This window comes from Mercenaria mercenaria, chromosome 14, assembly GCF_021730395.1.
Source record: "Mercenaria mercenaria strain notata chromosome 14, MADL_Memer_1, whole genome shotgun sequence".
Classification (NCBI taxonomy): Eukaryota; Metazoa; Mollusca; class Bivalvia; order Venerida; family Veneridae; genus Mercenaria; species Mercenaria mercenaria.
In genome coordinates this window covers 21,824,088-21,852,053 of record NC_069374.1, presented here as the reverse complement: position 1 = coordinate 21,852,053, position 27,966 = coordinate 21,824,088, and the positions used below count along the sequence as shown (strand labels likewise).

General features: G+C 35.1%; 1 protein-coding gene across 2 annotated transcripts in view; it reads left to right on the top strand.

Moving 5' to 3' along the window:
• Positions 1–5,054: 5,054 nt before the first annotated feature.
• Positions 5,055–27,966, top strand: part of LOC123526544 (uncharacterized) — a 44,132-nt gene continuing 21,220 nt past the window's right edge. Inside the window, exon 1 of one of the 2 annotated variants that reach the window (XM_045305739.2) lies at positions 5,055–6,350. In XM_045305739.2, the coding sequence (XP_045161674.1) occupies positions 5,815–6,350 (536 nt within the window). In that variant the 5' untranslated portion in view covers positions 5,055–5,814. Of the gene's footprint in view, positions 6,351–23,172; positions 24,988–27,966 lie in introns of those variants that run through there. The other variant, XM_045305740.2, reaches the window with a different exon arrangement.

Here is a 27,966-nt window from a genome sequence, read left to right as displayed (position 1 = left end):
TTGCGACCAGCATGGATCCAGACCAGCCTGCGCATCCGCGCAGTCTGGTCAGGATCCATGCTGTTCGCTAACAGTTTCTCAAATTCCAATAGGCTTTGAAAGCGAACAGCATGGATCCTGGCCAGAATGCGCGGAGGCGCAGGCTGGTCTGGATCCATGCTGGTCGCAAACCCACTATGTAGGTTTTCTCATGGCGCGGCTCATTATTATCATGATAATAAAAGTAAACTTTAGAAACAAAAGAAACAGTAATATTCACAACAGTATTAGAACTACAAGAATTATAGCAACAATAACAACGAGAATAGCTATAGCAGTATAAGAACGAAGAGAGTTATGACAACAGTAGTAACGAGAATACTAAAAAGTATAATGAGCGAATGCACTTATATATTCTTAACACGAATGAATAACATGAAAATGTCCATATAAGACAGCCACGGCGTTCCATACACATGCACTGTCAAGTTGATATTATACTATATGATTCTGGCAGAATTAAAGACTTTATAAGACAGTCACCCACAAAACAGAAAACCCCACAGAATATATAATGAAGCAAATTTGATTGTATATTTCTGGCCTTCGTATGTTACACGCAAGTGTATCCCAGCTAAGTGCCTGATTATCGTCATATTCGGGCTAGTTAGGAAAGGGAAGACCCCTTTAGGATGCAGCAGTCTTCAGACGTTTAATATGCTAATGCATTTCTTTTCATTGCAATTCAAATTTTCAACAGAAATAATATATGAATTTAAAATAAAAAAAAAATGATCAATGTTTATTTGATCTCAGCAGAGACGCTGTACAGGTAGTAAAGCATAATATTTCATGGGCTGCTTTAGCTGCACATCAACTGAAATTTCAAGTGTATTACATACTAAATGGAGGTAAGTTTTAGATCAAATTCTTCAAAATTCCCTGTAATATTATAATAAAATTTTATGTTTTAACTCTACCGGAAAACTACAATTATATACAAAAGGAATGTGATTTTAGGGTCTAGTCAATGAGCTACTACTCTCGAGGAAGCCAGTGGCACAGTGGTTAGCATGTTGGACTGCAACCCCTGCGATCAAGTTTCGACTCCTGGTTGCAGCCGATATCCCTACTATTGTTCAGAGCTGGGTGATACTTATTCAACCAGCAGCGGCAGACTGGATACAAGGGAGGTAAATATGATGCATGTCGTGTCCTCGACAGGAAATAAATCGTTCCATCCATTCCAGGTGCTTCCCTTGCTACACAAGAAACATTTACCTTTACAAGAAATGTGATCGTATCATCGTAGCACTGCAAGTGTTTGCTTTGCAGTCGTCTTCGAAATAACAAAAGTGTGGTTATAACAGTTATAACAACATGAGAAACGAGAATAATCGTAACTACATTAGAAGCAGAAACAATTGTCACAACAGTGAAATAAGAACGATTACATCAAACGACGAAAAAGTATTGTAAATTGAAATGAGCCGCGCCATGAGTAAATCAACATAGTGTGTTTGCGACCAGCATGAATCCAGACCAGCCTGCGCATCCGCGCAGTCTGGTCAGGATCCATGCCGTTCGCTTTCAAAGCCTATTGCAATTAGAGAAACCGTTAGCGAACAGCATGGATCCTGACCAGACTGCGCGGATGCGCAGGCTGGTCTGGATCCATGCTGGTCGCAAAGCCATTATGTTGATTTTCTCTTGGCGCGGCTCAACTAGTAAATATACAACAAGAGTTATAAAAGTACTGAAATCGGACAGCTGTTACGTAGAAATTATTAATGCCGAATGATATGTCAACGCAATGTATAAATTGCTGTGTTGCAATGAAAATATACATTTTTTTTTTTCATTTTAGAATATGTAATAACATCTGTAGAAGCAATTATAATTGCAACAACAATTAATATTACACCAATTTACGCATTAATCACCACAAATAAAATGCACAAGAAAGACACCTGTTCAGTAGAAACAAGGGAAGTAATAAATTACAAAAAAACAAAACAGGAACAGTAATAACATACAAGAGGGCCAAGATGGCCCTAGGCCGCTCACCTGAGAAATACAACATAACAGTGTAATTTGCAAACTTGTTTGACCTAGTGATTTCATGGAAACAAATATTCTGGCCAATTTTCATTAGGACTGGACCAAAATTGTGATCTCGAGTTAAAACAAGTATTTTCTTTGATATGACCTAGTGACCTAGTTTTTGACCCCAGATGACCCATATTCGAACTCGACCTAGATTTCATCAAGTCAATCATTCTGACTAAATTTCATGAAGATCAATTGAAAAATACAGCTTCTATCGCATACACAAGGTTTTTCTTTTATTTGACCTAGTGACCTACTTTTTGACCCCCAGATGACCCATATTCAAACTCGACCTAGATTTCATCAAGCCAATCATTCTGATTACATTTCACAAAGATCAATTGAAAAATACAGCCTCTATCGAATACACAATGTTTTTCTTTGATTTGACCTAGTGACCTAGTTTTTGATTCCAGATGATCCATATTCGAACTTGACCTAGATTTCATCAAGGCAATTATTCTGACCAAATTTCATGAAGATCAATTGAAAAATACAGCCTCTATCGCATACACAAGGTTTTCTTTGATTTGACCTAGTGACCAAGTGTTTGACCCAAGATAATCCATTTTCAAATTCTGGCTAGAATTCATCAAGGCAATCATTCTGACCAAATTTCATGAAGATCAGTTGAAAAATACAGCTTCTATCGCATACATAATGTTTTTTCTTTTATTTGACCTCGTGACCTAGTTTTTGATCTCAGATGACTCATTTTCAAATTTGACTTAGATTTCATTAAGATAATCATTCTGACCAAAATTCACGAAGTCAATTGAAAAATACAACCTCTATTGCATACACAAGGGTTTTCTTTGATTTGACCTAGTGACCTAGTTTTTGAACCCAGATAACCCATTTTCAAACTTGGCCTAAATTTAATCAAGGTTATCATTCTGACCAAAATTCATGAAGATAAATTGAAAAATACAGCCTCTATCGCATACACAATGTTTTTCTTTGATTTGACCTAGTGACCTAGTTTTTGATCCCAGATGACCCATTTTCAAACTTGGTTTAGATTTCGTCAAGATAATCATTCTGACAAAATTTCGTGAAGATCAGTTGAAAAATACAGCCTGTATCGCATACACAAGCTAAATGTTGACAAACAGACGACAGACGACAGACGGACGCCGAACATTGAGCGATCACAAAAACTCACCTGAGCATGGCTTAAAAGGTAGTAACAATATTTGTCAAAGCAGCAGAAGTGAAAAAGACCTTACGAATTGTGACAACAATCAAAGAAGTAATTATAAAACAGTAGTAAAAGACAACAATTGTTTCAATAACAAGAGCAGCATCAACTGTGATAGCTTGATAAGTTAAGTCAAATCAAATTTTGCTGTGATCTTTGATACTTCTTCCATCCATCAGTACGTCTGTACGGTATTCAGTCGCTATTAGATTTCTTGCATATTAAACCTAAATGTTTTCGTATCTCTTTCCCGTTTGTAATCATTTAGTTTTATCAAGTTTTAGTATTTTTTCAGTATTATCACTTTAATAGAGTTTTGTAAGCTTCAAGTGGAATTCTTTGGAATATATAAAAAAAACACACACACACACATTAAACCGGAAGACTTCATCCCCGGCACAATTTTTCCTCAAAGCAATTTTAAATCACACTCATACAGTGTATACTGCCTACCTAATAAATTTGTTTATGGTTAACACTAGTTATTTTTAGTATATAAACACGCAAATATTTGTTATGATCGAGTTAGATATACTTATTGCCATTTTTTGTTGTCATTCATTAATTTCTGTTTCCTTAAGTTATACATGCACGAGAAAATAGCTAGATGGCGGAAGACACTGGTATGAATTAACTAAATTGTTCTTAGTCAGCAGTATATTATATGATGTAGAAAAATGGGTTTATTTTTGTCCTACATTAACGGCCACATCTACGGAAGTGCGATAGCCGGTCTCGCTTCGTGGTTTTCCAAATTATGTCAAAAATATACGACTCCGACTTCCGTCCATTTATTATCTTTTAATGAAATTCATGATATCGCAGCGAAAGACGGAAATTTATGAATAATAAGACATACAATACTTTGTAATATGTACGGGATATCCTTTATTTTGTATTTTAGACATAATCACACATCCTTTCCATTCATAAAATACGTAAAATGAGTTTCCAAATTTCAAAATTATCAGCAGTATCTTATTTCTATGACAATAAAATTTGGCAGTCCTGTATTTAGCACTAGGTTACTAGAACAGATACTGAACGTACTTGTATTTAGCCTTGAAATCTTGTTTGGACAAAGGTTGCAATTATATTTGTAATAATATTACTACTGGGTCGTTTTTATAAAGCTTACAAGTACACATAAACTTAGTGGATGATAGTGTTGGACATGCCAAGAGGAAGTCACAGGTTCGGATCCCACTTTTAGCAGAAAATAGTCTTGATTGATTGTTAATCGATTTTTTGTTGAAAAATCACTCAAATCATATACAATGTTTCATGCAGGACCTCGATCCTACATCTTTACCATACCACTAGAGCCAAAACTGCGAACTTTAAAAAGTATGCCTTTTACAATCGATTTATCGATGCTGATAGAATAGTGACAGTATACTGAGGCTGTCACGGTACGATTATCTGAATATAAATGACTCTACTTTTACAGTACAAAAATAGACATTAAATACTTTTGATTGTCAGTTATGCATAAAATTGTGCAGGACAATGACCTGATAAAAATTGTCGAAGTAACCAGGGTCAATCATTCACGTTGATTTCCTTATAGATAATTATAACGCATCAAATGCAACGCTTGCGGCCAACGTAACGCCCCAAGGCGTAAAAAGCCGCAGCGAACGAACAGTCTGCTTGATTGTCGCAATTTATAAAACTGGAACAATATTCTTTCACGTGTGCGCCGGTGCGAAACCGGCAGACGATGTAATAAAAGTATGCTGCTATATATATAAGTAGTGAAAGCAGTATAATTTGACAATGTATCTTGGTTAAGAGCCTGGATAAGAAACTGTAAAGAAATAATATTTGTTAGATGTTTTTGGCAACATTGTCAAATAAGTGCTAAAAGGGACGTCTAATTTTGACAGCTAAAAGTAATTATTACAAAGTGAAAGTCAATTTAAACTTGTGAAAATTGCTACAGGCTGTTAAGAAGACGGATACAACAGAGTTAAGTAACTTTATACAACTTTGATGCAATTTTAAGTTTAAGACTTTCCAAAGATAATAGTTAACGGGACATAAACACGCATAGCTTAATGTAAAACTGGCGAAAAGTTAATTTTGGTTGTTATGGTCAAATTTTAGAGGATCCTCATTTTGGACACTGGTGAATGAACGCTTTTATCATCTCCAGTGCGAGCTTTCATATCCTAGGTATTCGTTAAATGCATTAATCTACTTTTGTTTACACACCTAGGTCAACGAAGATTTTCAGTATATTGATGATACTCTGAGTTATCTTTTCAATACAACATTTTGAGAATTTTATTAAATTGTAGACTAAGAGTTTATTGACAAACATATAGGACATTAAAGGACGAAGTCACTTCGGAATGCCGGGCAAGGTCACTGCAAGAGAAACAGATTTTTAGAAAAAGTCAGATCAGCGATATTAAGTGCATATAAAAGGTTGTGATTTTAAAGAGTTTTTGTCTTGAAATTAAATAACACTTGTAACGTACCGGATAAGTGGATCTTTTTGTCATATTTAAGTAAATATTATGCACATTGTTAACGATATGTTGACCTTAGTTCCACACAACGGAGTTACTACGACGGCGCCGTCACCGACGACTATATCTCCGGCCCTGAACGGCTTGCCGGCAGGACAGATAAATCCATTTACGTTTGGTGGAATACCAGCGACCAGTCTGAACTGCCTCCAGAATGGACTCAGTGGTCTTAACGGACTGAATGGACTTTCTCTGAACGGTTTGCAAGCTGCCTTTAGTGGTTACGCTTTGACAGGTTTGCCGGCGACTTGTGGTATCGCCGGCAATGGTGTAGCTGTAAACAGCCTGTCACCTGGTGGTGTCAACGGGACGCCGACAAGTGGCTGCAGTGTTGCAGGATGCACAACAGGATCTGTAGGTGGAATAACTATAAATGGCGTGACGATGGCACCGCCGACAGCTCTCACTGCACCGGAAGTTTACGGTCTGCCGTCATCAGCAATTCCGCCGACGAAATCGAGTTCGACATCAGACTCCCCAAGTAGTGGTGAATCAAGCCCAGCACCGCTGTCACCGGCGCAATCGTAAGTACATTTTGCTTATTTTACGATTTTATTTCATCCTTTTATCTTTTTATACTTGAAAGAGAACTACCGGTAAATACAGCCTGATCAGGTTTTATTGAAATAAGGAAAAACAGGAATGGTCTAGTGAATAAAGGATCAGCCTTTAAACACGGAGACCTCGTGTTTGAGCTTCGGCAGATTAAGGACCACCTTCTTGTGCTTACAGTAACGTGTAATTTCCCGGAAGAAACCCATGAGTGATCAAGTTAATTTTATCATTCCGTTACAATATAACTCGAACAAAGAAGACATACAAACATATCAAATGTATTTATGGCGAGTCTGCAGCTCAATTACATTTTCCATGTGTTGGTTTTATGTCACAATTAAATCTAGTTGTTACGACATGTTCTCCTGGTCAGTTATCATCAACATGCTTCGCGAAACATGTCTAAAACACTTCCAGATGTACATATGTATCAATGTATAGAATATTGCCTACTTTGCAAATGCGTTGCTCTGGGGCTCTGGGTGTTTGTGGTGCTCTGTGCTTCCGAGAAATTTACCCTTACCTATTACCTTTCATAGACTCAAACGATACTTTTAGGATGCAAATACAACCAGTTGGTCAAGGTTTAATAATATTTAGGTTACTACTATTTGGGGGATGAGTTTATGACAGTAACGGTCAAATGCAAAAAGTGTCGAGCAATAACCGTAAAAGTGTCGAGTATATTAGCTGTCTGTAATATATATAGACCCATCAATTTTCTTGTCGGTTCAATGCAGGTTAGTCAGGTCACTGGAATCAATGTGTAATCTGCCGGGAAAGAACTTTGTCAGTTTCTATCCCCACCACACTCGCACAATCCGTTTTCGGTTCATGTATATGTAGACGCTGTGAAATATTTACTTGTCATGCAAAGATGAACGCGTGGAAGTTGTTCCACAAAAGAAGCAGTGTAGCTGGGTTATGGTGACGGGCTCTTGATCCGGACTTTCCATTACCTCTCATGAACAAACTCAGTCAAATCGAGTTTTATTATTTTTTATTTGTTGCATTCTTTGCTGCCAAAGGTTCTTCTTGTAGATTTTATTCGAATCCGGACCAGAGAGAAAATACATGCGATCAACAAAATCCCTTTCCAAGGTGCGATTTCTAGACATCCACTAGTTTCAATGAAAAGGTTTCAATAGAATTGTGAGTTCTGTCTCAAATTCAGATTGTTTGTCTCCATTTCTTCTGTTATGAGTTGTGAAATGCCCAGAATAATATTTTTAAAAAGACATATAATGCATGAATGTATTGAAAATATATGAAAATAAATGTGCGTGTTATTCAGTGAATTGAAATAAATCTGGTATTTTTTTTGTTTGAAACATTTCATGTCTTAGTCTATCCGTGGCAAGCGCACCACATGAAACGTGTCCCTGAAGCCTCAAAGAGTCGGTATTATGTCGCAAAGGGGACTATTAAGTCACAAAGGGACCGTATTAAGTCCCAAAGAGGCCATATTAAGCATAGATTGAGGTAACTTTTCTTCATACAATGTAAAATATAAAAATTCACACAAACATACACTAACGTTTACTTTCTTATTTCAAGTTAAATTTAAACAATTTGTTCAGTTTTTACTAAACAGTCATTACGTTAATTAATTTCGAGGGACGTTTACCGGTATTTGAATTCCCATAAATCCATCAAAAGCACTCTTTTTCTATAGAAGATCGTTCCCTGACCGGAAAAATCTAGCTACGTAAATGTTGTAAAAAGCTGAGAAAACATGATTTAAACACGTAAGACACAGGTCCTGACAGAATACATTTCACCTAAAACATACGACAACAACTAATATTAATGATGTGTAGTTGTTGTTATTTAAAGCGAATACATCTTCTGTTATATACATAGCCGTCACCCTGCCGACATCATGAAAAATCTCAACATCCGAAACAGCGCTAATTCGGCGTAACTTACGTTGTTTTACCGACGTCAAACACGTAAAAATGATACAAACAACAAGAAAACATGCAGTAAGTAAAATGTTAAGGGTAAATAAACCCATTTCAGTTGTTTCTTCATAATTGTTTACACTTTGTTTGGCAGCAAGATATATATGTTGAAGCTACTTTTATAAATATGAATATACATCATTTCTCGCATGCCCATTAAGAAAATTAATTATCTTTCCACTTTAAGGACATTCATAGACTGGTGGCATTAATTTCTGTAAAAGATACTTTAGTTGTTTGCATGCAAAAACAGGGAAATGACATTCACCTGAAAACAAGACATAAAGTAGTTTTTTTTTTTCTCATGAGTTTTTGGGAATATTTTTGTTAAGTGTTATTTACGTGTTTCTATATGTCTTATGTGATGCATGTTGTTGTGTTAGAAGTATCACTCTGGTAACAGCTGTTCTTCATGTTTTGTTCGTCCGCCGAGAATATGTCGAAACATGTTTTTGAGGGCTGAAACATGTTTTACTTAAACTTCAATTTGCTTTCCACTTCGAATCAAAGTTCAGTCCTTAATTACAGCAGTGTGCGTTACTCTTTATATTACAGTCAAACGAATTGGCATTAGCTCGAAAGTCATATGCATTTTTTTTTCTGATATTAAACATTTTATAGCAGTATGACGTGTCTTTACTTCGAACATGCTCTTTCTGATTCACGAATGTCATTACACATGTCGAGGTACCAAGTTCTGTCGAACTGCATGTCGTGCGCAAGTTATAGCATTGTGGGCTTTCTGATACACGAATGCCATTACACATGTCGAGTACCAAGTTCTGTCAGACCGCACAAATGTCATCACGCGAATTTTAGGTGTATGGTATGTCAGTACTTTGAAATTGGTCTTTCTGATACACGAATGTCATTGCATATGTCGAAGTACCAAGTCTGTCAGAATGCAAGAATGTCATAATACAGATTTTAGCATCATGTAGTTGCGTTTACTCGCTAGAGGATGGATGTCATTACATGGTGTGCAACATTACGAACATGAAATTGTGTTCTGCCGGATAAATTTGCTTTAAATGCCAACGAAATTTCATAGCTGTGGTCAAATTTAAACGAATAAGCGATAAGGTAATATCTGAATTCATGTATTAACCTAAACCTCCTGGTTGCAAGTGATTCTGCCTTTGCAGCCAATGCAGACCATGGTCTGCGCTGTTCGCTTTTCAGTAAACCTCGCTTCGTATAACAAATGGTACTGCCCAAATTCAATGAAGGAACAGTTCATTTTAAAAATTTAGCTGGGTAAAATTTAAAGGTTAGCAACATTGCAAGCATAGTTAGGTATGTCTTAATGCGCGTATTTATGAATTATGTAATATAATTATATCTTTCTACAGGGTAGAGGGCTGATTCGAATGTTAAAACTTCAGTAATTTATCAGTGGTGTAAAATATCAAGTTGTCTTAGGGTCGTGAAAAAGATCTTGTTTTAGAGTTGTGGAAAATATCAAGTTGCCTTAGAGTCGTGGAAAATAGTTTGTCTTAGAGTCGTGGAAAACATCTTGTCACAGAGTTGGGTAATCATGATAGAACCATCTTCTGTCCAATACTGCTTTAGTTTAACCATACTTAGTTTGGGCAGATTTCAGAGCCGGGATACATAGAATTTTGGGCCTTTAGATTATATAATCAGTATTTAACTCATTATTCGTAACTATACAACGTTTAAAAATGCCTTAGTTACCTATTCGACATACTAATTCGCCCTTTAAGATTAACTTAAACAAACTACTTGACATTGGTACACGATTAAATAGATACACTGTAATGAAATAAAAGTTAGGTCGAGCTAACGTACATTGGTTTCATGGGTAGGTCGAGCAAACATACCTTTGTTTCATGGTAAGACCCGAGCAAACATACCTTGGTTTCACTGTTAAGGTGGAGCAAACATACCTCTTGTTTCGAGCAAAAATACCTTGGTTTCGCTGTAAAATACTAAGCAGAGGACATGAATTGTATCCTTAAATTGCTAAATAAATGGACTGCATAGAGGGCGAGTGCCACTTATAGTTTTGTCATTAATAGCGATTTATAAATAAAAGTATACTATCATGTTTTTCTAAGGTGGCCGTCATGCCATTTATTTCTATGACCAATGTCCTTATCTGCAGTAAATGCATCCGCACGTACATGTGAAGAAGAAACAACACACATACATCGTAAGGATAAGGCCATTGTCTTAAAAGAATATAAGCATTTGGTTTTGGAAGTGTTTTCAAGTGTAGTGTCACGTAAAAACAAATATTTAATTTAGCATTGCCTTTTTAATCAACACACGTTTATAAATGCTTACATCATCAACTGGGTTATAGAAAAGTAATCTTGTATGTCTTTATGAAGTATAACATGTAATATGAAGTTCGTATACTGAACTATTTGATACTAAGCTGGTTTCAAATAGAATATTGATGACACTTCAGACCATTGATAAAATGTCCGTTTTATCATTCATCTGCATAGGAAATTCCTCAGTATCGTCAATATATGCTATACATGGATTAATTTGATGATATTTCACTCTAGAGGACCCATATCTATCAAGAGAAGTCAAAACAAACGTGCATAGTATACACTCGCTGAAATAAATTGTCTAATTTACTGTCTGTATAGTAATTGACATGTTATTTATGAATATAGGCTCATTTTTGGCATGTTTTGAACTAAACGGACCCAATTATGTATAAAAAATAATCATGTGTGATTCTTGTTATAGTTTAAAATATAAGAAAGTGTTTAAGACGGCGGCTAAACGATAAGAAAACCCTGTCACTGAACACAGTTTTCATATCTATCTCGTATATTTAAACATGATCAAAGCCCTTTATAGAACTTCATTGATAAATGCATACCAGCCCGACTGTTCGGGAAATGCCATTTTAAGGCTCTGACTTGAACCCTCTTCGGCTTCTGCACGAATACTGTCATATATTGTTTAATACACAATTAACAAAACGCTATATATAGAATTACAACAGTATTTACAGCATTTCACTCTAAAATAAGCGAAGACACCGAGTATCAAATAAACACCATAATTAATTAAACGATAATCTTATACAAATTTATGCAGAAATACATGAGTTTAGCACGGTATCTACTCTGCGCAATTATAATATTAAATTAATTTCCATTTTGCCAGCGTTGCGAAACGCGACATGTCATATCTGAAGTGAATTATGACCGTTTTACATGATTTTAACAACTATAAATTACACCGTACAACATTTACATTGAAAATGGACCTTCTAAACAGTAAATGGTATTCCTGTATTTTTTTGGAAAGAGGGGATAACTTCTAGGGATATTAAAATCTCTATGAATTATTTCCCTTTAATAAGTCAGACTAACCTCCCCCGGACTATTTTTCAGCTGTCTTTTCTTAACAGCAACTCAGGTAAAAATACATTCTTTTTTAAGCTTTGCACATAATTCGACTGGTAAGACTATCACAACAAACTTTTCAACCCTTAACATGCTGGACACAATTGATTCTGCCTTTGCGACCAGTGTAGATTATGATCAGCCTGCACATCCTTGCAGTCTGATCATAATCTACACTGTTCGCTATTCAGCCAGTATCTTTTTACAGTTAATGGTATTTTCCAAATTGAAAGATGGACAAAAAGTTCATTATAGAAATTTAGCAGGGTAAGGGTTAACACTGCTTCCCCGTAGCTACTCTAAGATACCTGCCGATGTGTTAGTTATAGGAAAGTACATACTAGCAACATTTGTTTTAAAATCTCTAAGACTAAGACTATCTATGTCCTCTTTGATGTCTGGTTTTACGGTCGACCAGCTAGGTTATTATAAACATTAACGTTCTGACATACTAACCTAAAGACAGCGTTGATAATGTTAACCACACATCCCTGTCGGTTATCAGTTTAAATTTGTTTGTCCTTAAGGGCTGATACAATCTACTGTTGTGTGTTTCTGGTCTGGGTATATGAGAATGTGTCTTATGGAATATAAGTTTTACCTTTATTGTAAGGCCCAGAAGTTAGTGGCTTTTGATAATTTAAAAAGATTACTTTTGACAGGGAGTAATGGATAGACTGTGAAAACAGTTGATTTACATAATTTTTGGACTCGTTTTTATTTCTTATTGATAAGCAGTCTTAAAGAAGAATAAAGGGAAGTTATAAAATAAATAATTTATTCAATATAACTGTCTACAAACCTGAATGTTCCATTTTCCGGCCAGCCCTAAAATTCTGACAAAAGGATTAATAAATATCTGGGAAAAAACACGGAAGTTAGCAAAGACTATATTCATAAATGCATATTATATTTTATACCATACCCTTTGAACAAAAGCATTATGACCTCTAAATTTAAATGATTAATATTCTGGCATGTTCTAGGTATTGGTATTAATTGTATATTGTGCAACACCCTTTAAACAAAGGCATTAACTACACTAAAACTGGTAAAAAAATACGCCATGTCCATATGATTAACTTACTAGCCTGTCTCAGTTTCAAAACCGCATATTTAAACGTTTTATGAGCGATTTTAAAACTGCATCTCTGTTAGCTTCATAATTTGATGACACGTAATAAAATGAAACCTGTCGCTAGCATGCAACGCGTAAATCACTGTTCACTTATGCGACGTTTTATGACAACGTTAAACGTTAAAATTGACTATATTTAGTCTTATTTCCGCCTTTAAACAAAAGCCGGGCTTGTTAAATGACACAAGACGTAGTTTTCATTCTATATTTTATGCACTTGCATACTTTGTAACTTTACTGTCACTTATATAAAGGGAAGACAGAAAAAAACAACAATGGTTCGGTTTTGCTTGAAATTTAGAACAATCATATTTGCATTCGGTCACTATCATGACATTTATAGTTTGTCATGAAATCATGAGGTGTGACTTAAATTTTCATTGCTAAATGCAGACTAGCAATATTTTTCTACCTTTGGAAAATAAAAGTTATGAAATTTAATGATTTATGTCTTTAAGTTTGATTGGATGCTAGTCATCAACATTGCACGTACACAATAGTAGCATGGCTGCAGTTGATCGCATTATATATCTTGATTGCAGTGTTAAAAGATTAAATGCAAACATGTCTTAAAGTGACACCTGATACTGTTAACCCTTAGCCTGCTGGTGGCAAGTGATTCTGCCTTTGCGACCAGTGCAGACCAAGATCAGCCTGCACATCCTTGCAGTCTGATCATGGTCTGCACTCGTTGCCATTCAGTATCTTTTTTGGTAGGCACCCCTTTTAACGGTTAATGGTACTGTCCAAATTGAAAGATGGACAAGTTCATTTTAGAAATTCAGCAGGGTAAGGTTTAAAGATAAGGAAATCGTTAAGGATGTGAATTCAAAAGAAGCTAGTTTTTGCCTTAGTTTTGGATAAAATAAAAGACAATTGATAAGACAGAGTTATTATGAAAACGATACACTTGTACTATTTACTAATGCATTCTATGTTAAAGTATTAAAAAACAATTCAAAAAAGGCTATCCTAGTCTTTATATATTTATGCATCTAAATAAAACACATTAAGCAACTTTTTCCGTAGAAAATTTCCTCCTTATCGAATCTATTTCAATTTCCATAAAAATTTTCCTCCGTCAAGGACCATAGATATGGGTTTCCTTATAGAATCTGTTCCAAAGACCATAGAAATGTTTCTCCGTCAAGGACCATAGAAAGTTTCCTCATTATCTAACCTGTTTCGTAGTCCATAGAAAGGTTCCTCCGTCAAAGACTACAGAAATTTCCACCATAACGAACCTATTTTAATGTCCTTAGAAATTTTCCTCCCTCAAGGACCATAGAAATGTTCCTCCTTATCGAATTTGTTTCAAGAACAAAACTTTATCATATTTTTGCTTTTAAACACCATGATATCTATATTTCACAATGATAGATATTTTTTGTGAAAAATAGTTTTTTGTTCAAATGATCACAGGAAACGTAAAATGAGAAAGAAATAAATATAGCGGATAAAACATAAATAACGTTTTCATGAATAATTTGAATGATTTCAAATTGGTTTAAACAATATTTATGTCCAAATATGCGTTACATACAAACATTATTAATGTCATAGGATTGAGGTCCATGTTACGAATTCGTCTCTAGTCAAGTTAAAAAGAACTATTCAAAAATACAGCTTTTAGAGAAATGACCGAAATACACAATATAACATACTGTAGTCTGGCTCCCTGACTGAATGGTTATTTTTAGTATATACTGCAAACATTTTGTACGTAAATTTTAAGTCTCTAAAATAGCATATTTTCATCTGATGTTTGCCCTGTTTGGAGCAAAGGGCAATGTCAATATGAAAACAACCTGCTAGAGTTTCTTCCTGTGTTTATCAAGTAATCTTATTTATGAGTAATATGACTTAACAAACATAGGGACGGGAGAGAATTTTATTCTTTAATCATCGAAAGCCGAAGTCTCAGCGTATCATGACCCAGATTGTCTCTTTTAGCATGTCGTTTCAAAAGAAAAATGAAAACTGTAGACCGTCATAACGCACTATTGATTGGTTCAGAACTGTAAAATGCCCGAGCTACCAGACAGGCGGCGGAACACACGTACCAACCCATCAGATGAGGCAACCTGCTGCATTTTAATATGCACAAATGCAGTTCTGTACTTTGTGCGTTTTTTAAGGACATTTACACGCATTGCTTATTAAATCGTAAAACACTTCAAAGCTGCATGCATAATTCTTAGATAATGTTCCAAAGTGCTTAATTAAGTACTGATGCTGTCGTAAAAAATGCACGAAATGCTCGTGTTTTTGAAAATCATGATGATGCAGTAAACCACTCATTTAACGCATGTCTTTATAAGGTCGAGAATAATTAAGATTTTAACGCGTATCGTGTATCACGGTTAACATAATTATATTTTACTTTAAAATTAAGATGCGACATTTGAGTTTCCGGTATATGTTAATCATATGAAAATATGATATATAGCTGGTTTATAATTCATATTAAGTCACCTTATGACTCAAAAAAGCTTCCTCACAGCCTCTCTGTAAAAATGAAGTTGACTAAAGATTTGCGATAAATCACGTTTAGTTTGAATGTAAACTAGCTTCTGGACTGTGAATAAAAATTACGAAAACAGTTATTTTTGTACTTTATTTAATGTAATTTCATAGCAGTCAAAAACTAGTCTATTGTGGAAATTTTCGCAGTGAAATGATTGTACGACTATGATACTTGAACTAGGATATAGCCTGACTCCAGTCACAGGATTTGAAATGTAATAGAAAATAATGACGGAAAAAACATAATCGTCTAGGAGCTGGTGTACTAAGAGTAGAATGTGGACCGCATACCACTCTCTCCGAATAGCACTTTTCTCTGAATACCGCCCCACTGCATACTGTTCTCTCCAAATATAACACTGTTCCTCTTCGAATTGTACAGCTCTACCGCATACTGCTCTCTCCAATTACTGCTCCACCGCTGCATACATCTCTGTCTCACTCAATGAGTACAGCTGTAACGCATACCACTTTCACCAAATATAAGCGCCAGGGGAGCTTTATACCTTAGCTGTGGCATATCATAAAGTTCCCTCCGAAAGCTTATAAAATGTCTTTGCAATTACAGATATTTTTATTTGCACAGGACTGTTAGGAATGTATCCATCCCTCTATATTAATTCAGGAGTAAAAAGCCTGAGACGCTCTTCAAATGACGATCAAACTTAACAATTTTTTCAGAAATGTATAATTTCTCCATATAAGTTATTCATATCAAATAATAGTACGTCCGTAATTGTAAACCAATAGCTTTAACATTATGCAATCGAAACACGTGTTGTATGAAAGTTATTACTAGTATGTCAATTTGATTAAATGAATACAGTATAAACAGGTCAAAACGGGATGATCAGTTTTAGACTTACTTACACCATTCATACTCCTGAAATGATAATTGAGCCGCGCCATGAGAAAGCCAAAATAGTGGGTTTGCGACCACCACGGATCCACACCAACCGGCGCATCCGCGCAGTCTGGTCAGGATCCATGCTGTTCACTAACAGTTTCTTTAATCGCTATAGGCTTTGACAGCGAACGGCATGGATCCTGACCTGGGCCCAGTTGTTCGAAACATTAACAGGCGATTAAGCTAACAGTTGATTAACTTTTAGGGTTATATTTCAACATTTTAAAGACTTAGAAAAACAAAGTTATGAGTTAAGGATTATCAGCGCCTAAATGTCTTTACAGTCAAACCAAAGCATCATACTAATGTTTTCTCACAAAGACAAATATTTTGAATCAAAGTTTAACCGGCGGTTAGTTTAACATCCTGTTAAAGTTTCGAACAACTGGGCCCAGACTGCACGGATGCGCAGGCTGGTCTGGATCCATGCTGGTCGCAAACGCACTATGTTGGTTTTCTCATGGCGCGGCTCAATTATGCATGTATTAAACATTTTGTAACCTATATAGGATAGGGTGTTGGATGTTATAAGCATATATTTTCATGTATTGATACTAATTACTTTCCCATAAACCTGTTTTTTAAATGTCATAAGAAACTATGTTTAAGGTTTAAAACACGTGTAAAAATGTAAGTTCCTAAGATCAAATTTTTATACATTTAAAATTGTTTTGTTTTGTAAACTATCCAACTGATTTCAGTCACGGAGCCTTTAGCAACCGGAGAATACTACATTATCGAATGTCATTAAGGGTTCTAGATAGGTAAGAAAAAAGTAGCTGCCTAATGTATCAGTTTTATTTTTTTTAATCGTATAAACATGCAAATTATGAAAAGCGACACCGGATATACAAATCAGTGTAAGCAATCTACCCGATTGTAAAGGCAGATAAATCATCCTATGTTTATCTTTACGTTTCTGAGAGTTGTCGTTCTTCTTGTTTACATGCAATTGAAAGCTAAGGCAATTTTAATAAAATAAGAAATATTTTTCTTATTTGTGCCTGAATGGCATCTTATGTGTTCTTTCAAAAATAACAAACACGACATCATGATAAATCTTTCTGTTATCTCAAAATTTTCTGAAGATACGTAGCTTTTACATCCGTTATATAGAAATATTTGGATAAAAAGTATGTTCAAATCAAAGTGAACTTCACTGACGGAATCGCACTTTAAGGTGGCCCTGAATTGATGAAGCGAGCAAGACACGTCGGAATAAAAGCATTTAACGTGATAATCATTATTTTCAGCGCATGCGCTGTTATACTGATTTGAAATATATAGTCAACAGCGGTGTGAAAATTGGTGGCGTTGTATAAGTAATAAGCACTTATCATATTTAATTTCAGCAGATAAGATAAACATATGCAAATAAAAGGAAACATTAAATCATGAGCATGCGCACTCAGCCTTGCCTGCATACTAATGAGAAGCGGTTTTTATTCTTCCACACTTTTCGCTCCTGCCTCTGAACCTGACATTTACCTTTGACAGTTTTTGTCAACTCAGCACAAACTTGTTTTTATCTGTTTCATAATTCATTATACAGTTACTTTAGTTTCGCTTTTGTGTGCTAATCAAGTAAATACAACGCATCATTTGAAACTGGATAAGAACTTTTACGTGCGCAACTTTCGGCCAGCATATTTGTTTCTATTATGTCTTTTTTTCAACACATTGTTAGGGTGGTGTGTTCTGAAAATATTACCCATATTCTACTTGTCTCCCTGATTGCCAAAAGACTAGCGGACGTAAATGCGTGAATAAGGAAAGCGTGAATACCCAAACAGTTTTTTCCAAACTTCTTAAATCGTGTTAGGTTTAATCACTGTAACTTTAATAACGTATTTTGAAATGTTTATACTGTATTGCGAAATATTAACATTAACATGATAACGTGTTGTGATTTGTAATAAAAGTATATCATTTGTCATCCGTCAACAGTCCTTGTTTCTGCACTGGGTAAAGAAAGTGGTCAGATTCTAAAACATGTCTCTCTCCCAAGCCAAAAAAAAAAAAAATAAAAAATAAAAAATAAATAAAAAAATTGTTTTGGTGACTGAAAGAATTTTTTTCTTTTATTCATAGTGGACATTCATTCAGCTGGTCATTTACTTTATCTGAGCTTGTTTAATATAGAGCCAAGAATCCCGGTCGAAAGTAGCCGATTTAGTTCTTCCGTTAATCCATGGCACAAACAGTACTTATAAGACTGTTTCCGTCTATACCTGTTTTTTTTTTCTAGATTTTTTTGGCTAAGTTTAGACTGTTAAAGGAATAATCATTCATTATATCAACACATTTATTTTATTGAATCACTTTTTCTTTTCACTTGAGTTTTGTTTTAAAAATTCAATCATAAAAAAGTGCTTGAAGTAATTCATATTGAAATTCAAAACATATTTTCGACAAAAAAAGTTTATTAAAATGTGAAATTTTATATAATTTAAAAGGAAACAAGATATAATCTTTATAAAACATTCTTTAACAGTGTAACTACATTACTACCAATTTCAATATTAAAACACACCGTTCTTTTCTACTTTAGTGTTGCACGGTGCAAGAACACAGTGTTTAAAAAAGATTAAGCATAAATCTGGTCAAAGAGGTCGTTTATTGCCTCTTTTGATCGATTAACGAATATAAACATGAATATTTTGATTGTCAGTCAATATTTGTTAGTTTAAGTAGCACTTCAAAAGTTTGGTAAATCTTGTTCGAGTGACACAATGCTAGAAATAAACCGGGAAACGATGAACAGGATTCTCAACTTGGGTTTTAGAACATAAAACATATGATAAATTGTATCTCTTCAAATTACTCCGTGTGGGGCTAAGCTAAAACAAATAAGTGAAAATATATTGTACGGGATTAAGATTCTTTTGAGAAGTGTAAAACATGTAATGATGTGATTAAAGTAAAAAATTGAAGTTTTTTTGCGTGTTTTTAATGACGGAATAAAACATGACAAATAAATTATCTTTTTGACAGTGCTCTTCAAAAAGATAATTGGCAAAACTTTAATTTGCAAATGAAAGATACTTTTAGATATGTATTTTCAATCAAATTTTGAGTGGTAGACACAAAAAAAATAGATACTGTCAGACTTGACTGAGTTTTCAAGTAACATCATTGTGAAGATCTTAAATGACATATAAATTTAATTTAAAACAACTAGGTAAAATGTATAGATGTACGAAAGGGTTAACAGCCATTCATTCTAACTGGGTGCACGCTATCTCATAATCTTGTTTAAAAATGTATTATTCCCATATCATTATATTTTTCTACAGTCCATTTTGCTGCTCCGCATACTCAGTGTGTATGTATGTGAGTTGATAATAAAAATAATTAATAATTCGAAAACTTTCAGTATTCTTTAACATCAAAAATTCTATTTAAAAAAAAAAATAAATAAGTTTCGCTTTCACTCTGTAAATTTACAACAACTTGTAATTATCTGGAAGTTGATAAAGGCGAAGAACCTCCGGGACGGGGGTGGACAGGGAGACTAAAACGATGTGTGTTTAAAACTGTTTTATAATTGTGAAATTTCCATTGATGTACAGATCATGACAGCTGTTCTAATTCTTGAAATAGGTTATCTAAAAGGAGGTTCAGACACTTATATGCGTATATAATGAAATGATTTGTTATAATTAATGCATCTTCACGCAACTTTGCTGTACTAAATTCTAACATCGGTTCCACTTCATATCTCGTGTAGTCCGCTGTCTAAAGACATGTCTTAAGTATACTTTAAATACTGCACTGATGTATCAAGCTTTTGAATATATTCTCGGTATAACCAAGTAATTACTAGCATTCTGTTTATTTCCTTCGATATGGTAGCATGGCTATTTCGCAACAGAACAGTATTGTATTGCCCTAACAGGATTCCGTAGTATTGAACTCGGTCTGTGTTAAACAGACCCTTACCCGTGACAATTAACATAGAGCTTGTTGATATGCATCACTTAAAAATTAATCACACTGACCACAGTAGTTTGTTTTTAAGTTTGAGTATGACTTTAGGGAAGCCTTGTGAAATTGACTGCATAAGAATTTGTCAAGGTTCATTAGGTATGTCATCCAAGATCGGTACGTTTTAAAATGGTTAAATGAAATCTTTTTGAAGGACAGTGGGGCAGTCCTGATATCAGAAGGACATGAATATTTCGCTTTACAAAATTCATACGTACTGTAGATATGTTTGAAATATTCATTTTTGCTTTATTTACTGCGTTTTAGTTTTAAATATCATCTTCAAAAGCCACAATTGTAACCAAAAGTTTCTATATAACGGAAGGTTTAACCACAATTTATATGCCTGTTTAGACCTATTGCTCTGCTAACAACTTTTTTCATTCACCAAACAGTAAATAGTAAAACAAAATATAGCCGTAAGTTAATGTTAATGTGTACATACAAAATATTTACCTTAACGCTGTTTTCAATACCGAAACCTTATAAGAAGTTATTAAAGCGAGATTTTCATGAACCCTATCATCTTTATCAAATTTCGCATAAATTTGCCATTTTAGCATGAGCTCGGCAAACAGGAAAACTACCCATACATGGTGTCCTTAAAGGATATCTGATTTCTCAGTGATTTAGTAACTTATATTACCATTATTGTATAGACGTGTCGATCATATTTTTTGATATGTTTACTTTACTGTGCAGAAAAACGTCTAGTGTAGCTTGCAAATAAACTGTTTGTCTTATTATTCAATTTGATTTCGAATGACATTTAACTTAATACAAAATTTAATAAAGTCTTTAAAGTAATCAGTCTTTGGGGAAAATATGAAGTAGGGGAAGGCCATCCTTTGTGATCAATATTTTGTCCATATATGGGTACAAAAATAAATACAGACAGGAGTAAGAGCGGACGCAGTTGTCCAGTGGAAACTACGAAATCAGGGGCCGTGAGTTCGACCCCACGCTCCTCCAACTAAAAAGAATTACTAACATTTGGATAGAGTCCCATGTATGTGTCCTTTACACCTGACAGGCTAAGTAACCAGGACAGTTTCTGGAATCGGAAAGTCTTCTATATCATGCACTATCCTTCCACTAACTTTACTAATAGTTTCCTGGAGGAGTCGCCCATATGGGTACCGTGGCAACTATTGATTTAACTTAAAAACAAACATACATATTTTAGTTTGCTGGAAACGTTGTAGCTGTTTGTCAAACTATTTCTTTTTTGTCGTAGATACTCGGTATCTAATTGCTCCTCCACCCTTCTCCACTCTCCCATATCCCATCCACTCTTTGCCACCCTTCTCTACCCTCCCATATCCCATCCACTCTTTGCCACCCCTTCTCTACCCTCCCAAATCCCATCCACTCTTTGCCACCCTTCTCTACCCTCCCATATCCCATCCACTCTTTGCCACCCTTCTCCACCCTCCCATATTCCATCCACTCATTGCCACCCTTCTCCACCATCCGATATTCGATCCACTCTTTGCCATCCTTCTCTACCCTCCAATATCCATTCACTCTCTGTCACCCTTCTCTACCCTCCAAATCCCATCCACTCTTTGCCACCCTTCTCTACCCTCCCATATCCCATCCACTCTTTGCCACCCTTCTCTACCCTCCAATATCCCATCTACTCTTTGCAACCATTCTCTAGCCTCCAATATCCCATCCACTCTTTGCCACCCTTCTCTAACCTCCCATATCCCATCCACTCTTTGCCACCCTTCTCCACCCTCCCATATCCCATCCACGCATTGCCACCCTTCTTCACCCTCCGATATTCGATCCACTCTTTGCCATCCTTCTCTACCCTCCAATATCCCATACACTCTCTGTCACCCTTCTCTACACTCCCATATCCCATCCACTCTCTGCCACCCCTCTCTACCTTCACATATCCCATCCACTCTTTGCCAGCCTTCTCTATCTTCCTCCGCCCTACCATCGCCCCTGAATTTGAAAACACATATTATGTTGCTGGAGCAGAAGGTTCGTTAAGTTAATTTGGCCTCACAGACAGCTTATATCACCTGATATCCGGTAAAACAACTTTGTAGAAATAAGACAGATGTAGGGACTGTCTACTTTACAATAAACTGATTAACCTCAATCATTATGAAATAGCTACAGTATACTGTTAATTTTATTGTTATCATGGATTTCGCGAGTTAGGGACAACTTAAGATCTGTTACAAGAGACAGATAGTCATAGGTTGGACTGTTCTAAAAACGCCCGTGAAATAAATGTTTTATCTATAAAAGACCAGACCACTGTAGTTTAGTTCTAACAGAAACTACTATAATTTGGTGAAAAACGTTGGGCATATTCAATCCCCCGTTGACGTTAACAGACAAAACTGTTTCACCCCTCAGACATTTCTTATATGAGGGCAACAGCCAAAACTACTTCACACCTCAGGCCGGATGATAAAATAAGCAAAAAGAGTAAATTTATATATAGATTAGTAAATTACATTAATTAACTGTCGATATTTCTGTCATTTTTCAGAGATGTGTAAAATATTAGATCTACGGCGCGGATGGCCTATCATGTTTGAACGAAATTTATTAGATAATAAACACTGCTTGTACCATTTGGGAAACACGTCACCATTCAATATTTCGGCTTTTTAAACAAATTTAAAAGACTACTTCGTCATTTTGTCACATTATCGTCATATAATAAGAATAGTTAAAAAAACTGATTCCCTGGTCCGGTTACAAACTGATTGTTAACATTTTAATTTATAAAGTAGATCGACGTATTTGAAATAAGATATGGAGTTGAGATTTTTTTTATTTACTCATTTCATTTCATGAAGAAAAGGCATTTTTGAAGTTTCATTATATCTGTACAAAAATCTAAGAAAACTGTTTGCTATGATCATAAAAAAGGAATCAGCCAACCGCATCTGTTTACCCTTCTGCAACCGTTTAAACACTATGGTTGAATAAAGGCAAATGACTCTGGATTTATTTACTTAAATATATGGTTTAAAACAGGATCTTGAATGACATTTTGTATAAAATCTCAAAACTGGGAAGAAGTGTTTCGAAAAACTGGATCTACTGGTCGGAGGACAAAACGATGTGTTTATTATGCGATACCCTGTTTATTTATGCGGGGCACTAAAGATAATGCAAATTTTTTCTACATGTATGTACGTAGAACAAACATGTTAAGGACTTAATGGTGTGTGTGTGTGGATAGGAATATTTTCACTCTAACAGTTGTATTGTCACGTTCTGGGCGTCATGCTTCTTTAGACACTCTCTACTGAGCTGAACATTTACATTTGTGACTGCGAGCAACGGGTGCTGTCTACTTTCCATGCATTTTTATTGGAGTTCTTAGATACTATGAAATAGGATAAAACATTTGTGACTGTAGCTGAATAATTGTATGGACCCTTTTTGCGTTATAGGGCCTTTCAATCTCTGCGTTTTTACAAGACATTGACCTTGTCAGGATATAAGAAGTGCAATACAAGCGACATCTTTGCCAACTAGGAAGCTAAAGTAGACGCTTGTTTTGATTTACCAGTTTATGTACATAAAACGGGTAAAATTGCATGTTTCGCTGTTAAATCCTAGGTTTAAAGTTTTAAATATTGACAGTTTGATATCACCGGGCTTTAAGATCTCTGGAAAAAGGATTCGTTATCTAGATAAAATATGACATTGCGCTGATAAAGACAACCCTGAGGACCACGGGCACGCCGCAATATACATTCTATAAGTATCATCAGTTTATCTATCCTGGTGCAAACATGTTTATGGGTTATTTACTTGTTGAACATATAAAATTCTGAGGGAACTAAACAACACAGGTTTGGGGCTTCATCCAAGCCCAGATTAGCTTGATGCAGGGAGACTCACTAATTTCCTTTATCATTATCAGTGTCGTGTAAACAAAATATAGGACTTAACCTTAATTGACTTAATACAAGTAGGATCTCTACATATTTTCAAATCTACGAAATTTAATATTCGGACCCTTTAAAGACTAAAATTTGATATAAAATTGATGAAAAAGGCACACGAGTTGCACACATACGGACGTGTTTTTTTGAAGTGAGCATAACTAATTTAGGAAAGGACTTCCAACTTCTGTGAGAAAAATTATACTGCACTGTTTGATACGTGAACTTAAATAGTAGAAGAGTATCTCTGGTTGAAGGATTTGTGATTTTTTTATTAACGTGGATAGACAGACTTCAAGCTGGAAGTAATGAGATTGACACCGACGCCGACGGGGTTGACGTTGTCGGCGTTGCCGGCAATTTCATCATTGCCGTCAATGTCGTCGGGGGCTGAAACTGTGATTTATTACACACTTTCTCAGCCGCCTCCCGTAAGCCCAGGGCTTACAAATGGGCTTTCAAGCGGATTGTCAAATGGACTCACATGTGGACTCACTAATGGACTATCAAATGGACTCACAAATGGGCTCTCTAATGGGCTTACAAATGGACTTCCTCCATTACCCCCTGTCAGTCCGTCTATACGGCAAAATGTTACAAACCCACTAAGCCCGGGTGTTTCTCCAGTCAGCCCTCCAGTGCCACCACCCGCAGTCAGCCCGAGAGTGAGCCCCGGGACAACAGGACTTGTGCCAGACATTATGCATCTGATAAACTACGGAGATAAAGACATGGGTCTTCTTCTCTCACAAAGGTAAATCACATTTCCTAAGTCTTCTTACGGCTCACTAGTGCTCAGCTGTAGTTTTTTTTTAAGTTTATAATTTCATCCACGAGAAATCTTCAAAGACCCAACTGACAAGAGATGTACAACCACTTATATGAACATGACTTTGTCTAGACAAAGTTTAAAGCTAAGAACCAGATTAACTTTGGTTGCATGATATAACCTTTAAAAGCGCTTTTAGACAAAAACTATCTGCAGTTTATCATGGTACAAGTGTCGGTCAATGGTCGAAAAGTATCAAAACTTTTTGTAAATCAGAGAAATATTCTAAAAGCAGCGGTTGGGATCGTTATATTTGCAATACAGACCATCATTCTCATATAATTTTCCTAACAAACAGTCATCTTACCAAATTTTAACCTTCTGTAAATGACTAGCCAAATCGTGACAAAAACTGTTTGATATTTACCGGAGCGTTAACTAAATGGTACGTTTCAATTTTCAACGATTCATTCACGTAAAATTATCTCCTAAGACGATATAAAATTTAATTTTGTTTCAAATTTATATCTTTCAATCGTCTCATCTTTATCAGAAACAAAGATTATGAATACTTAGATTAGTGAAGTACTTGTGTATCAAAATTTAAGTAATGTACATAATTTATATCACTTTAAAAGTGTGACGGACGGTACTTTATATAAAAAACTATTTTTAAACGAAAAAAAAAACTATTTTGAAGAGTAATTTATAGGTTTCAACTTTATCAGTAAAAACATGTTATCAAAATACAGCGCACCGCGATCATGAAAAAACCCCACAAAGTATGGTGTCCCATTGTGGCCATCAGTCCCGTAGAAAACAAATGAAATGGAGCAAGACAACACGAAAACAAGGAACATTAGACATTATTAGGGACGTTGATATTTTAAAATGACGTTGATTATTAAGAATACTCACATTATCTGTGATGTCAAATTTCAGTACAGCGCATTTACAGGGACACATTGATAAATATTAATTTTGTAAACGTAATTTTGCCGTGCGACCGTGCAAAACCTTGAGTATTAATGTGTGACAAACCACTCCACTAATCTATCTATCGGACAGTTTTACCAAATGATACAACCCACTGGTTCTTTTTTTACATACATGCATCTTCAATTGTTTTCCGATGTAACTCATTGCAGGCTTGGAGCGGTCTTCTGCGCATGCCCAAAAGTGATTATCAGTTGTAGCGCACGGCAAAAAAATGCATATTTTTGCATGTCCGCATGCATTTAGTGTACAATATGCATAAAATACTGACTAAAGGTTAGGGTTAGTATCACCATGGTTACAAAATATATACATTTAAGATATTTTCTTTCAAATTTAGTTAATCCGGTATGTACCGGAGACTGTAATTTATACCGGCGCTCCAAGTCTGCATTGAGTCACAGTCATTGTTTTCACTACGTACACGATATAGATTTGTTCTTTAGCATCTATCGCCGCAAAAGAACATTTTAACTATATGACGTCACAAATGATGTCACATTTTGAATAAGAAATTTGCACGTCGATATGGAAAATACTGACGTCTCAGGTTATATTATGTGTAAAAGAAGACGGAAAATACGTATGTTATAGATATGGATTCGCTGTACAGGCGAATTTTGAAAACTCAGTCTGCTGTCTACTTAATATGAAAACGTTTGGAAATTTTATTCGTTAAAAGTTTAATGTTTTTTACTTAGAAATGCATGACAAATTTTTCTAACGATTTATTATGTAGATTATTGAACAGGATATATACCCGAATGGAAAAGTTATACATTTAATATGTTTAAGATGTCTAATCTGATGATCAGTTATAACATTTAAAACAGTTTATGCGTAAAACTTACATATCTTAATGCAGTTTACATTAACGATATTTGATTAAAAAGGTACGAGTGAAGTTAATTTAGATTTATTGAAACTCTTGCATTTATAGAGCATTATTACACTACAAGATAGTACTTACGTATTTTGGTACTCGGTATCAAAAAACAACCAAAATTTAGTAATACCATAAAAGTTGAAGAGGTGAATGCGATTTGTTAAGAGACATGTCCAGTGAAATGAATTTTAGAATTACATTTATCAGTTCATTTAGTTTAAAGTTTAATAAATAACTTAGATTTAGCCGCGCTATGAGAAAACCAGCATTGTGTATTTGCGACCAGCATGGATCCAGACCAGCCTGCGATGCGCAGTCTGGTCAGGATCCATGTTGTTCGCTAACAGTTTCTTTAATTGCAATATGCTTTGAAAGCGAACAACATGGATCCTGACCACGAACAAACTAGAACTTGTATTGAATGGTGTGATACAAAATAGCCTAACAAGTCTTAAAAATATCCAGTGCGCATCTTTTACTGAAATGTTTTTTTAGATACTAACTTCAGATGTATAAAATCATTATCAAATGAATTTAATTTGACTAAATATATAAACTAACAGTGTTTGTAGAGCTATATTCACAATTAAATGCCATGTACAGTTCTTAAAAAAGCTTCCAGTTTCTTTATTGGTAGCGCACATCTTTACTGCGCTTAGCTAAACATATTTTGATTTGTACTACTTTAAACCTAACATTCAGTAATGTTTAGATACAGAGACATGCTAATTTTATGTTTGTACAGACACTGTGAAGTAATTGTTAATATTTTTCATACTCATTAAGTACGTTAAGGTAAACTAATTTTGCTTTTTTTATCAGTGAAATGATATAACGACATGTATACATCACCAATGTTTAGGTGACATCAAAAGAAAAGGCATAAAATAAGTTCAAGGGACTTTTTTTATTGTACACTAAGCCAGTTCACATGTAATTCCAAACGAGCAGCGAAATTAAATTTATGGTATTATTATATGTACCAGCGATCCGAAATTGACTTTACACCCCGAGTATTGAATTCAAATAATACTTACCTGTTTATTTGACGTACATGGTTGCATTCCGAAAATGCTACATTA